Genomic DNA, 14,087 nt, shown 5'->3' with positions numbered 1-14,087 from the left:
TGTGCACATACAGTGGTACCTCTGGTTGTGGACACCATCCGTTACAGGGAGCCGTTCGCACCCTGAAAAGTCTGCAACCAGAGCGGAGCTTTTGCGCATGTGCGAAGCGCCGAGAGTGCACTTCTGCGCATTCGCAAACCGCACAGAACGCTTCTGCGTGTGCAGCGAAACCCGGAAGTAAACACTTCTGGGTTTGCCGCGTTCTTCACATGAAAAAAACACAACCTGAAGCGGCTGTAACCAGAGGTATGACTGTACAGTGGTACCTTGGTTTGCATACGTTTTGGATTACAAACACGTCAAACTCGGAAGTGCGTGTCCTGGTTTGCAACCTTTTTTTATTATTACAACCTTTTTTTTAAAATTACAAACAATTTTTTTAGGGAGGACCCATTGGCAAAAGCACGCCTTGGGTTACAACCTGTTTTGGTTTACAAACAGACCTCCGGAACAGATTATGGTTGTAAACCAAGGTACATAAAACCTACACCTAGATGGAGGGACTGCAAAGCACTCACATCCTATGAGGGTCTGGCTTCCCCCTTAAGGACAGCATTGGATTCAAAGGACAGCAAAAAGTCATCCTCTTGGTTTCTTAGTTCCAGCCTATCATCCCCAAATCACATGGAATTCTGCCCCTCCTTCTCCCTAACTGACTCCAAGGAGCTCCCCGCCCCCAGCTGAAACCTGGGCCTAATCTAGCCTTTGCCTGCTACCATTGGCCTTTGCCTCTGCTACTCAAAGGGATGGGGGGAGGGCTCCACCTCTCTGCTGGGCAGCAGTATTTGCATCCCCAGACTGTTCTTAATGGTCCAGCACTCTGCTCTCTTTGTTTCTTGCTAATGGCCCATCTTTCAGGTCACTTTCTGAGCACAGAAGACTGGTTTGGCCGGTCTTTTTGACACTGCTTGATTCAGCACCTGCCAGCTTCCCTTAATACACCAGGCACTGATTTGTTCAGTGTTATAACACATTTAGGGGAATCTGGTCCCCCCCAAAAAAAAACATATCATCAAAAATAGTAACATTTCTGGCCTTGCAGGCATAGCTGCTTCATTTGCTAGAACGCAACTACCTATGCTGAAAAATAGCATTCCTGTCTTTTTGGCAGTTTCACATTATGGATTGTACCTCCCCTGGGGGGGGGGTTAGACCAATTCCTACATATCTTGCATCAATGCAAAAAGTTTGTAGGAAAAAATCACTGCAAGTCCCAGGGCAAGTGAACAGCTCCCTGCCTGGGCCAATCCTAGGATTTTATGGCTGGAAGGGATCAGAAGGTCACTAACACCCACTCTTAAAGCAGGATTATCCATCTATCAGCCCTACCCACACAAACCAAGTTAACTGCTGTAATCCTGATCACACAACATACTGCATACAGAGAGCCAGAGGGTACAACTTATATATTCAAATTCCCTCTGACTTGGCGATATGGCTTAGTATTTCTGGCACGCACAGGGCACGATCCCTTTCTTCCTTAAATGGTTTGCAGGGGATTTTTTTTTAAAAAGGGAGTTCAGGCAGAAGGTGTATCTGCAGTGGGGGGTCGGTGAGGGGGGGGGAACCATCACCAAAACTTTATTTCTTGTATACTGCCCGAAAACTGTCCAGTTATGGGGCAACATGCAAATATCTTTAATATGATTTAATATTTATTTAACATTTAAATATTATTTAAATATTGCTTCTGGAGGTGGGTGTGGGGGTGGTTGAATGCTGATTGTTGCTTCTTGTATAAAAAATGTTAAAATAAATTTTAAAAAACCTAGCGAAAACCATTTGTGAAATGTCACTCCAAAACATGAAATGCACAGTGGGTGGGTGGGGAATGAAATTCATTCTGTCTCCCCACGGAATTGTAATTCTAAAAAAAAGTAGGAGCTACTATGGACCTCTGATGAAAGATTTTTAATATCCACAAACAATGCCCAGAATTCTTCAGGGTGGGGTGCAGTGGGGGAAGCCAAGATTATTACAACAGTATGAAACAAGACAGAGAATGTAAAATACATATGTACAATGCTTCTTGTTGTTTGTGAAAATGGCATTAAGGAAGTGGCGGTGACAAAGGGCAAGGGAAGATGAAAGCCAAAGTGCTTTGTTTTCTTGAAATATTAAGTGTTCGGCAAAGGGATGTGCATTCAGCTACACAGCAGTTGTGAAGAAATTTCACTTACTATATTTTCTTGAAGGTAACAATAAAGATGGAGCCAGGGAGGAGAAGTACTCCCATCATTATTCCCCCCCCCCCCATTATTATTATTTTTTACTAAGCTTCTCAACTTTTGTTTGGTGTCAACTTATCAACTTATTATCTCCTGCTTGCTTTTGGCACTGATAGAAATTCTGGATCCCTTAAATTCCAAGTTGTTTGTAACAAATGAACAAAAAGAACCCAACTATCACTCTGAATTAAATGCAAGCCCCATTAAACACCCCCACCCAGAAGGCAGCCAAGCTGCAGTGCTTGCAGACCTGAGACCAGAGTCAGGAAAAAATGCACGGCTGCCTGTCCAGCAGGATTAATGAATAAATCCCAAGCATGACAAAAGCCTTACATGTCACAGAGGCTGGCACTAACCTTTCTCCTGGTTACTGGAGTGAGATTCCTGATAACTAGAGTTAAAACAAACCCTTTGCACTGGAAGAAGAAAGCAGCCACCCCACCCAACTCAATAGCCATCACAGATTCCTACTCTCCGCATCAGGTCAGGCTGTTGGTATAATAGTAGTAGTAGTAGTAGTAGTAGTAGAAGAAGAAGAGTTTGGATTTGATATCCCGCTTTATCACTATCCTAAGGAGTCTCAAAGCGGCTAACATTCTCCTTACCTTCCTCCCCCACAACAAACACTCTGTGAGGTGAGTGGGGCTGAGAGACTTCAAAAAAGTGTGACTACTAGCCCAAGGTCACACAGCAGCTGCATGTGGAGGAGCAGGACGCAAACCCGGTTCACCAGATTATGAGTCCAGGGGCCTAAGTAGACCCACCACCCTGCCACTTTGAACAGTTATAGCTTCCCCCAAAGAATCCTGGGAACTGTGGCTTGTTATGGATGCTGAGGGTTGATAGGGGACCCCTATTCCCTTCACAGAGCTACCATTCCCAGAGTGCTCTAACAGTCAGTCCCTCTTTCCCAGGGAACTCTTGGAATTGTAGCTCGGGGGGGGGGGGTGAGCTATCCATAAGACCATCCCAAGGAAGGCCCAGAGCAGTTTCCATGTGTCCTGACAGCACTCTGCCCGATTTGACAGAAACAATAAGAGGATTCTTTCTGTGACCATTCCCCCCTCCATCCCCCTGCCACAACTTGTTACTTGATGCTCTGGCCTTTTCTAGATAGCATGGATGGCACGCAGGGAACGAGGGACAAGCTGAACACAAAGCCTGACATAACACTAGGGGAGGCAATTAAACAACTGCGGAGTGATGTTCTGAAACAGAGACAAGAATGAAGAGTTGAAAGGGTCACCAAGCTGGAAAAGCAAATAGCTTCCCAAGAGTTTAGATAGGCAAAGACCTACATTTTCCAGCCTTGTGTGGCAAAGGTGGTTCCCCCCTTGGGCGTTGTTAGCTGTGGGCCTGGGAAATGTGTGCCCCGAATCTTTATCTGAGCACTCCAAGCATTATCAAGCAGGTGATACACTTTAGGTGGAAACTGAACCAGTGTTGATCTTGATTACTGGGTAGGATATTAATTTGGGGAAATAAATCAATTTAGGATGATATCCAGAGATTGGATGAAAATGAATTGGAGTAACTGAAGGAGGGTTGAACTGATTTGGAGCAGGATCTGCTGGGAAATTGGGAGAAAATGAACCGAAGATGAACTGATACGAGGTGGGGCAAAAATTAAAAGCATACCTGGGGTGATTTGGACATGAAATTATTTGGCTTGCCTTCTGTGACATTTAAAGGCTCAGCCTGCATCCATGCATATAAATTAGCACTTGCATGTTTTATGCATTTCCCCCCCCCCTCATGGGTTCATACCTTTTTTAAAAAAATGACATAATAATGTTCCTGCTCCCCACACCAAGGTGCCACCAAGACTCAGTCCTCCCCCCGCTGCATAGAGATGTCTAATTTTTTTGTAAATCTGCCTCCATGCCCACATGTCATAAGGAAGAGCTCACTGCTTTTTTGAAATGCCCTGGGCCTAGAACATTTCCCGTAACATTTCACAGCATGAGTTACACTGAACTGTAATTCGTGAAGCTGGAATTGAGGGAATTGTTGGTGGAACCTAATCATGGGAGTTGCTGCTCTCAGCTACACTCCAAACAATGCCTGCCCTGCACAAAGAAGAACTGATAATGTGAGAGCTGTTCTATGGCCAGTTTATAGGGTCAGCAAAATCAAAGTGAGATTATACCACCTGGAGCTGCAGGTAGTGGGGATTCCATGTTTGAATGTTGTGTGCACAACAGATTCCTCTTTTCACATAGGAAAAATACCACATTTTGGATGTATATGTGAAAAATAGACTTCACCCATTTGCCTATCACGCTACCACCCTATTTGCAGGATTATTTTTTTTTAATGCATGGGAATTTAAGAGGAACGGCTGTAGCTCAGTGGTAGAGGATTTGCTTTGCATGCAGAGGCGTCGGGTTCAATTCCTGGTATCTCTGATTGGGCTGGCAATGCACCCCTGCCTGAAAACCTGGACAGCCCCTGCCAGTCAGTGTGGACAGTACTCAACTGGATGGACCAACAATCTGACTCTACAAGGCAACTCCCTACAATCCTCCCTAAACATGCAACCCTGCACTTACTGCTTGAAGTAGCGCTCTCTAGGAAAAGCATCAGCACTGAATTCTGTGGATTGTATAAAGAGTTCCCTAGATATGCAGAATGATGTGGTTGCATGAGTTCACAATGTTTCAGGGCAGTCCCACTTGGTGCTATGGTGGTGGTGATGGAAGCTTATGAATGCTTTGCACTTAAAAAAAAAATCCCTCTGTACAGAAAACTAGCACATCAGAGAGAAAAGGTTTTGCATCGCCCCCTTGCAACTGAAGAAGTGTGCATGCACACGAAAGCTCATACCAGGAACAAACTCAGTTGGTCTCTAAGGTGCTACTAGAAAGAATTTTCGATTTTGTTTTGCCCCTTGCAACGTGCAGTTCCTCACCTGCAGTCTAAAGTAGCACAGTCCAGAACCCCCCCCCCATTACCTTTCCCCTGAATGGCTCTCACAGGCAGGCAGCCTTTTACTGTCATGCTAATCCCCACACCTGTCATCTGCCACACATACACAGAGCACAATCATTTCCCCTCCTCATACTCATCTCACACCAGGCAGGCAGCCAGAGTTTCCAGCTTCTCCCAAACTGAGAATATAGATGTATCATTCCCCTGTTATGTGGTGAGTAAACAAACTCTCTTTCAGCACTAAAGACATTAAAGAGGACCCCAAGTCCAGAGTGGCAAAGTCCCAATCTGTATGGAGTGGTGCCCTTTGGATTGTGTAAAGGATCCTACTCCAAAAGCTTAGTTAACCTAAGGGTCAACTCAGCCCTTAAGGCTACTGTTGTTTATGACAGAAAAGACTGCCAGCCTTTACTTTAAATGTCACAGTATTTGAAGGGACTGAATTATTTATTTAATGAGGCAACATTATTCTTCTGAAGCAAAGAAAAGAATTGGAGGAAACCCACCTACCCCCACAGCGCAGTCTGAGACAAACACAGCAGGGTACATTTCTTCCTTTTTCCTTTACCTAATGTAAAGTTTAACCACTCCTTTGGTTATTGCATTGAGCCAACTGGTTAAGAATAAATAGTAATAGACAGAGAAAGTAGTGATGCCTTTAAACAATCACGTGCTGGCAAAGGTTGGCAAAGCCAGGTTTGAACAGATCAATGGCTGTTCCAATTGCGTGTGCGTCAAGTCACTCCACCTGAAAATGAACTGTGTATTTTGCAGAAAAGTCTTACAATAAAACTGCAGTTCTCATAAGATTAGCTGTATCTCAAACAACCAAAAATGTATTAGCATAAACCAGGTAATCAATAGGGTAAACCAGACAGTCAACAAAGGGGATAAAATGTGACATTCACCCTCCTTTGTATCCTTTCCTTCCAATACAAGGAATCAGACAAAACTGAAATCTACAAATAATGCCGCCCCACATTAGTGCTGTGATCTAAAACCACAGAGCCCAGGGATTGCTAATCAGAAGGTCGGCGGTTTGAATCCCTGCGACGCTCGGTCCCAGCTCCTGCCAACCTAGCAGTTCGAAAGCACGCCAAAAGTGCAAGTAGATAAATAGGTACTGCTCCGGCTGGAAGGTAAACAGTGTTTCTGTGCGCTGCTCTGGTTCGCCAGAAGTGGCTTAGTCATGCTGGCCACGTGACCCGGAAGCTGCCTGCGGACAAACGCCGGCTCCCTCGGCCAGTAAAGCGAGATGAGCGCTGCAACCCCAGAGTCGTCCGCGACTGGACTTAACGGTCAAGAGTACCTTTTACATTAGTGCTTCTAGGCTGGGTGGATAGGGAAACGGTGTGCAACATAATTCTGAATATTACACACCCTTTTACATTTTGTATGCAATTAAAAAAATCCAATGTTCTTTAACTTAGTAAGATGTCCGTCTTTCCTTCCTTCCTTCCTTCTCTCCCTCTTATGAGCCATTTCCTCTTTTCTCATTCAAGAAGCACCCTAGGTGCCTTAATTAACATAAATCAAAGAACTGTTTAGGACAGGAATGGGGCTCTCCAACCCTTGGGGTCCAAATGCAGCCCTTTAACTACTCTATCTAGCCCTTCTCAAGGCCACACCTTCTCCTAAGCCACACCCCTCACCAACCATACTTCCTACCTCGTGTTATTGCTTGGCTGGAATGTCATTTGTTGCTTGCTTCACCCATGTTTTCCTCTGGTCCCACCCACCACTGGTATGTGGCCTCTGCAAGATCTCCCAGATGGGAATGTGGCACCTGAGCTGAAAAGGTTGCCTTGCCCCACTCTCAGTGTAGGCTTCTAATTCTTCTTTGCTGAACATTCAAATTCTTAAAATTTATAAAAGAGGCAGAATGCTTGTGCTATGTCAGGTTCCTGCTAACAGAGATGGCTGGCAGTAGCCAGTATGGGCCACATATAATCAGCCATGCTAGCTTCTTCTAGTCTTCACAGTAAGGATATATTCCCACTTTCCAGGCAATAGTCTTAAAGTCCCGATTGTGTTTAACACTCCTGAACCAACAGCCTAGGAACTCCTGGACACACAGCCTAGGGCACTGGCCTGCAACTGGTGGGTCAGGACCCCCTATTGAGTCACAGCCTGATCTAAGGTGGGCTGTAGCAACAGCACTACCAAACTAAAAATATGTGGTTAAAATAAAAGGGTCCCCAAATGCCTGGTGGGTCCAGGTCTGAAAAGGTTAGAGCAGCCTTGTAAATAAGCTCACAAACCTTACTAACCAGGGAAGAACAAAATAGTCTTGCTACAACACACCTATTTGGGCTACCCCTCTGGAAATTGTTAACCTGTGAAAAGCTTTATTAGCAGGCAGCTTTACCATTAGGCAGAGAAAAGCAGCTGCCTCAGGCTAGAGTTTTAAATACAACCTCTTCAAAATAACACTACTGCTATGCCTTTCAGTGCTCCACCCTAAAGTTCACCTTAACAGAACAACACACCCACACCCAACACACCATCCACATAAAGCACTGATCAAGATTTGCCTGATCTCTGTCCTAAGTGAGACTGAGACTAGGAGCTTACAGCATCACCTCCAGATTCTGCATGGCATCAAGCATACTGCAAAGCATTAAGGGAAAACTGTCATGGTTCCTTGCAACCAGAGCACCAGTATGCCATTTGCCAGACAGTCAGCCATTAATCAGCCCAATCCTATGGACATCTGATTCAGAAGGAAGTTAGGGCAAGCAGAAGGTCCCAAATTCAATCCCAGACATCTTCATTTAAAAGGTTCAGAGAGCAGCATATGAGAAAAGCCTTGCCCTGCCCAAGACCCTGGAGAACCACTGGCAGCCAGTGTGGAAAATGCTAAACTTGAAGGATGGATAGGTTGAATTCTTCATATGCTCATGTTCCCCCTTTGGACCATGATACTGCACTAGCTCATTCTTGTGCATTACAAAAGGCCTGCAGAGCCACCTTGGTATCCTATCATGGGGAAAAGATTGAGAGACCCGGGACACATCTTCACCATACACTTAAAGCACTCTTATACCAATAATGTTGGGAAATTGTAGCTTGTTAAGGGTGCTGAGAGTTGTTAAGAAAGAGAGTTGTTCCCTCACAGAGTTGCCATTCTCACAATGCCCTGCCTGGCCACTCTGAGAATGGTAGCTCTGTGATGGAGAAAAAGGGGTGTCTCCTAACAAACTTTCAACACCCTTAACAAACTACAGGTCCTAGGATGTTTGTCGGAAGCCATGACTGGTATAAGACAAATATAATATACAGATTTGGACCTGGTCTGCAGGTACAGCAGAATGAGAATCCTGAACTGGCAGAGAGGACTGTGCCACTTAAAGCACTTTGTCCCTACCTTCATATAGGAATAGCACAAAAATTCCCCGCAGGTCAAAGGGGAGCAAGGCTCTGCAGAGCATTACCGTTTTATAATGTTCTACTTGCGAAAAGTTTCCCCTCACCACATTGCAAGGTGGGAGAATTCAGAAGTGCATTCTGCCTGCAGTTGAAAGTGGTGTAAGTCCAGGGCCAGCAGCCCAATACATTTTCCTGCCTGAGGTAAAGGGAAAGAGCACCCTCTCATTCTTCGTAAGAAGCCAACTAGATTTGCTGTTGAATTTTTCTTCAACACCAACAATGCCATCCAGTGAACCAGGGGGCAGCAGACTATGATGATGATGATGATGATTATTATTATTATTATTATTGTCACCCTTCACTCTAAGATGCCAGGGCAAAACAAAAACACATTAAAAACAGTTTATAACAACTTACAATCACAGAAATAAGGTGGGTCCTAAAAAATATACCACTCAAGTGTCAAAGGTCAGCATAAAGAGATGCTTCGCTGAAAGCTGTATAATGAAGATACCAGAAGCACCTCTGTGCTGAGGGAGTTCCACAACTTAGAGGCTGCCACAGAGAATTCCCTATCCTGGGTCACTGCCACCCCCAAATTTCTGAAGGCAGTGGAGCAACCAGAGGGCTCCATCTGCCAATCTTAATACCCAAGATGGTTTTGTAGGGGAGGAGGTAGACTTACCTTGGGCACTCTAATATAGCCCATCTTTCCACCTCAGGCCTCTAGCACTGCATACACCCTAGGGAGGTCACGTTGGTGCTGCTAACGCAGCTGTTTGACTTCACCCTCAGAAGTGCACTCCATTGTCTCTAGAGAGAGATGCCAACAACAACTACTTGCATGTCCAGACCAAGAGGCCTGATGGAGATGCCTGATCATTTGACCAAGAACATATTTAGAACCATTCCACAGGCTTTCAGAACAACATCTTTCTATAACAAAGTAAAAAAATGCAGGGCCTGGCACCCTACCAAACCTGGTTTCCAGGACTGTCACCCAGACCATTCCTAGGTGACAAGCCAAGCCACACCATGACAGACAAGAACACAAGTTCATAGTCTCAAGAGCAAATGTGGATTACTAAGTTTAGAATGTTTGACTAAGGTCAGAGACAGAGGTACAAATCCCCATTCAGCCATGAAATTCACTGGGTTATCTTGGGTAATTTGGGCAATTCTCACCATCTCACAAATTAACCCACCTAACATGGTTGTTGTGAGACTAAAATGGGCTATCCTGATCCCTTTAGTTGAAGAGTGGAGTAAAAGTGTCGCACATAAATACTCAGGACACAATTTCATTACTTTGGATGAATCACTGAGCCCTTTTCAGCCTGGCTCACCCTCCTCACAAAGCTGTAAAAGCTTGCATTTGCATTCCTATGATAGAAAATTAATTCTAAATATATGGATTGAGAGTTATGTGGGTTCCTTGCCTTAGATGTTAAAACATTACCACTTTGGGGGGGGATGGGGAACGCTCCAGTGTGTTTCGACTACTAACCTGCTGCTTCAGAGATTTGCAATCCAATTCCCCCCCCCCCCACTTTCCACCTGCCTTTCCATTTACATCAGATCTTACCACACAGCTGTTTCAGGCAAGCATTAAATAAACTGTATCCTAGTCAGGCCTGGAAGCCCCAATTATTCATACCTTTGGAGCAAAACTGGGAGTTGTCCTTAAAAATAGTTTGAGCCAGAAGTTTGGAGATTTCTTCTTTTTAAACACCCTTCTAAGGCCCAGATGCAAATCCACAAGGATGCCATTCCTCAAGGGGGCAAAGTTACAACAACCTTGGTGCAGCAAGCTAAGATCAATGCAGTGCATTAATGCCTCAATCTCAGGGTAGAATGAATAAAATCCCCTCCAGGATTCTTAATGTTCAGACTCTTCCTGCTCTGCTTAAAGAGAATAATAACTCAATCGTGTCAGGACAACTGGAAGTCTGCTTGTGGGCATGTTCAACCGAGGATCGGGAATAGCAATCCTCTCTCTTCCTTCCCGCCCCCACCCCCGGCCTCCTTCAACTCTTTTCCAACCGGGGAAGGAAAGAAGGACGGAAGGACCTAACCATTAGCTGCAGGTCTCCGACGTAACATATAGAGCTACACATTGATCGGCCCAATGATGAGGGTTGGGTTACTTTTTAATTGCAGGAAAGAGCTTTTTCTGCAATAGTTTCCAGGAGAGGTAAGCAACCGCTTCCATTGGGCCAAATGACAACGATAACGAAACTTATACAATCTAAGTGAATCCGACCCACTTCTTCACAGATTATGTGTCAACCTATGTAGTGACTTTTGCATGAAAGGGGCGGGGTGGGCACTCGACACACTGCCACCCGCGCCCCAACTCAGAGCAGCCCCACGACCCAATCCTAGCCTGCAAATAAGAGCTGGAACACGCGCGCTCTAGGTCCTTTGCGCGGAGGCGCAACGAGGCGACAGGCGCAGACGCCACTCCTTTGCAGGCAATCCTGGAAAAAAAGTCACCAGGAGACCTTCGCTCTCCGAGGAAAGGCAGGCAGGCGATGCCCCACCGCCACCTCCTTCGACTCACCTAGCGCCCCTCTCCCTCCCTCCTCCGGAGCCCCACCGCCGCCACCTCTCACCTCCGCGTCCAGCTCCATGTCCACCAGCTCCATGTCGGGCCAAGGTTCCTCTCCCAGCTGGGCAAGCGGCATTGCGGCTGCTTCCTCGGAGCCCCGAGAAATGCTGCAAGTCCGGCTAATAGGGGATCTCGATCTCTCCTTCCTCCGCCTCCAGCCGCGCTTCAGGCTTCTTTACGCGCGCTGCGGCGGAGCTGTGAGTAGGGTGGCCGGGCAGTCAGGGGCTGCGCTCGACCACTGCCGCCCTTCGCCTCTCGGCGCTGCGGGCTACACGGGCGCCTGGAGACTTTCTGCGCCGCCGCTTGTTTCCCCCGCTCCACCAGCACACTCAGCGTCGGGCTCCGCTCTCCCCGGGAAGGAGGAGCTGAATGCCGACCCCTGGCGCCTTATTGGCTGCTCGGCCTAGCGGGGAAGGAGAGGGTGGCTCCTCCTCGACTCTGGCTGATTCTCCGGCCCAGCCCGGGGAAGGGCAGAGAAGAGCGAGAAAGCCCACCTCCTCGCAGCTGCTCCAGGTAGTAGTACCTCGCTTCCCCGCAGTTCCTCCTCCGTCCCCTCAAAACGCTCCCGCCGTCGTAAATTCCCGATTAAGTCATCCATCCGCAATCGCGGCCGCCGCTCTGGCGTCTTTATCCTGCTGCGTGCGATCCTAAGCATGCTTGGTAGAAAGTCCGTTACCTGCCTCCTGCCCGCCCATCCACATTAGATATCATGGGACTTAAAGGTAAAGGTAAAGGGACTTACTTCCGTGTAAAAGGGCGAAGGAGTGCGCTGTTAGTGGCAGTTCGATCCTAGCTAAACCGTGTTTGCAGGAAAGCAAGTCCTGTTGAATTCGGGGGTGGGGGAGACGCTGGGTATTACTCTCAAGTAAGGAATCATAGCTTGAGAATCGCGTAGGTTTGATAACCACGTGCAACCAATCACCAGCATTCATTCCCTGTTAACTACCACGTTTTTTTAATGACTAACATGAATTAGCCTGCAGTCCTATACAGATTTACCTGAGAAGTCAGTCATTCACATGGTACTTTTAAATAGACATGAATAGGATTGCAGCCTTTCTAGCAAACTACCGCAGCTGGAGTTTATGAGCGCTGTAGTGTAGTCCAAAGCACCCGGAGGGCAACAGGTTGGGGAAGGCTGCTGTAGAGTTAGAGTGGGGAGGAACTTTTTGCAGCTTGAAGGCCACATGACAATGGGTGTGTGTGTGGCCAGTGGCAAAAGTGGAGAAAATGAATGCAAATTTTACCTTTGTGCAGTAGGCTAGTTTCTACAAACACTCCTCTCTTTCTATCCAGGCAAGAAATAGGCATTATCAGAAATCAAAGAGACATTCTGGCCAGGTGAAAACACTCAATGAGAATGCAAAACAGGGCTGGTGAGGGGTGTGGCTTGAAGGTGCAGCCTGTGAAGAGTCCGGAGAGGCCTGGCAGTGGCAGACCACAGTGGGGTCCTGGGAACCCGAGGTTCCCCATTCTTGGGCTAGATTCTAGAATCAAGTAAAACAGGATCTGAATCCCTGCTCAATCATGAAGCTCACTGAGTGATCATGGGCCAATCAATGTACAGTGATACCTCTGGTTAAGTACTTTATTTGCTCTGGAGGTCTGTTCTTAACCTGAAACTGTTCTTAACCTGAAGCACCACTTTAGCTAATGAGGCCTCCCACTGCTGCTGCGCCACCAGAGCACAATTTCTGTTCTTAACCTGAAGCAAAGTTCTTAACCTGAAGCGTTATTTCTGGGTTAGCGGAGTTTGTAACCTGAAGCATATGTAACCTGAAGCGTATGTAACCCGAGGTACCACTGTATCTCATCTTAACCTGTCTCAGAGGGTTATTGTAAAAATGAAATGAGAAGGAAAACAGCCATGAATCCTACCATTTTCCTGGCTGAATGTTCTTGAACCCTGATAATGCCTCATTGCTTGCTATCCAGCCTCAGGACTGCCCCCAGAATGCCGTATTTGCCCTGCTGCATGCCCTCCATGTGGTTTTGCCTGGCTGAATGTGTTTTTGAATTGTGCAGATGCTCTGTTGCTTACGTGTGTGTGTGTGTGTGTGTGTGTGTGCATGTGTACAAATCATCAACTTTTGCATGGCTGCAGTGTAGCCTACTGTACAAAGGTAGGAGTCACAACCTTGTTCTGACCACCACTGGCATGTTGATCCTGAAGGGTGTCCTACAAGGATATGTGGGTCTCAGGCTGAAAAAGCTTCCCTAACCCTAAGTACCCCCCCCCCCCGGTTTTCCTCTGAAATCCTAACACAGGAGTAGTTAATTCTCTTTGACTTGAGGGCCACACTCACCCTTGGCCAACTATCTGGAGCATGCACACCAGTAGCAATGAGACCATCCCACATTCTCACACACATACACCCTCCGTAGCAGATGCATGAAGATCAGTTCAAGAGGGCAGTTTTTGCCCCCCCCCCACTCATCACTTTATCAGTCTGATGACCGTAGGTGAAATTTGCATTCCCACCAGGGTGCTGGGTTGGGCAGAGGTGCTTAAGCCTCTTTGTCCATCAAAGCAGTGCATCTAATTTATTTGTGTATTCTTTTTGCTGCTGCCACCAAACCTGGTGGGAACTTTGGGGGCTATTAAGAATTGGCTTGGGAGGTGGCAGAAGTTAGCCACCCATGCACTAAGGACTAGAAGCATGATAGGTCTTTTGGAAGGGGTGGTCTAAATCACTAAGCCTTGGGCTTGCCGATCAGAAGGTAGGCGGTTCGAATCCCCGCGATGGGGTGAGCTCCCGTTGTTTGGTCCCAGCTCCTGCCAACCTAGCGGTTCAAAAGCATGTCAAAGTGCAAATAGATAAATAGGTAAAGTTCTGGCGGGAAGGTAAACAGTGTTTCCGTGTACTACTCTGGTTTTGCCAGAAGCGGCTTAGTCATGCTAGCCACATGACCCGGAAAAACTGTCTGCGGACAAACAGCAGCTCCCT

The 14,087-nt window shown here is 46.7% G+C and overlaps 1 protein-coding gene across 2 annotated transcripts in view; it reads right to left on the bottom strand.

The window, feature by feature from the left end:
- RPS6KA1 (ribosomal protein S6 kinase A1) overlaps positions 1 to 11,612 on the bottom strand; it is a 119,720-nt gene extending 108,108 nt beyond the window's left edge. The window contains exon 1 of one of the 2 annotated variants that reach the window (XR_004427183.1): positions 11,144 to 11,611. Coding sequence is in view for 1 of the 2 variants with exons in the window: in XM_033157845.1 (XP_033013736.1) it covers positions 11,144 to 11,215 (72 nt within the window). In the remaining variant the exon portion in view is untranslated. Of the gene's footprint in view, positions 1 to 11,143 lie in introns of both variants that reach the window. The other variant, XM_033157845.1, reaches the window with a different exon arrangement.
- Positions 11,613 to 14,087: the final 2,475 nt, after the last annotated feature.

The sequence above is a fragment of the Lacerta agilis genome, chromosome 8 (genome assembly GCF_009819535.1).
Source record: "Lacerta agilis isolate rLacAgi1 chromosome 8, rLacAgi1.pri, whole genome shotgun sequence".
Taxonomy (NCBI): domain Eukaryota; kingdom Metazoa; phylum Chordata; class Lepidosauria; order Squamata; family Lacertidae; genus Lacerta; species Lacerta agilis.
This window is presented reverse-complemented; position numbering and strand designations above follow the sequence as displayed.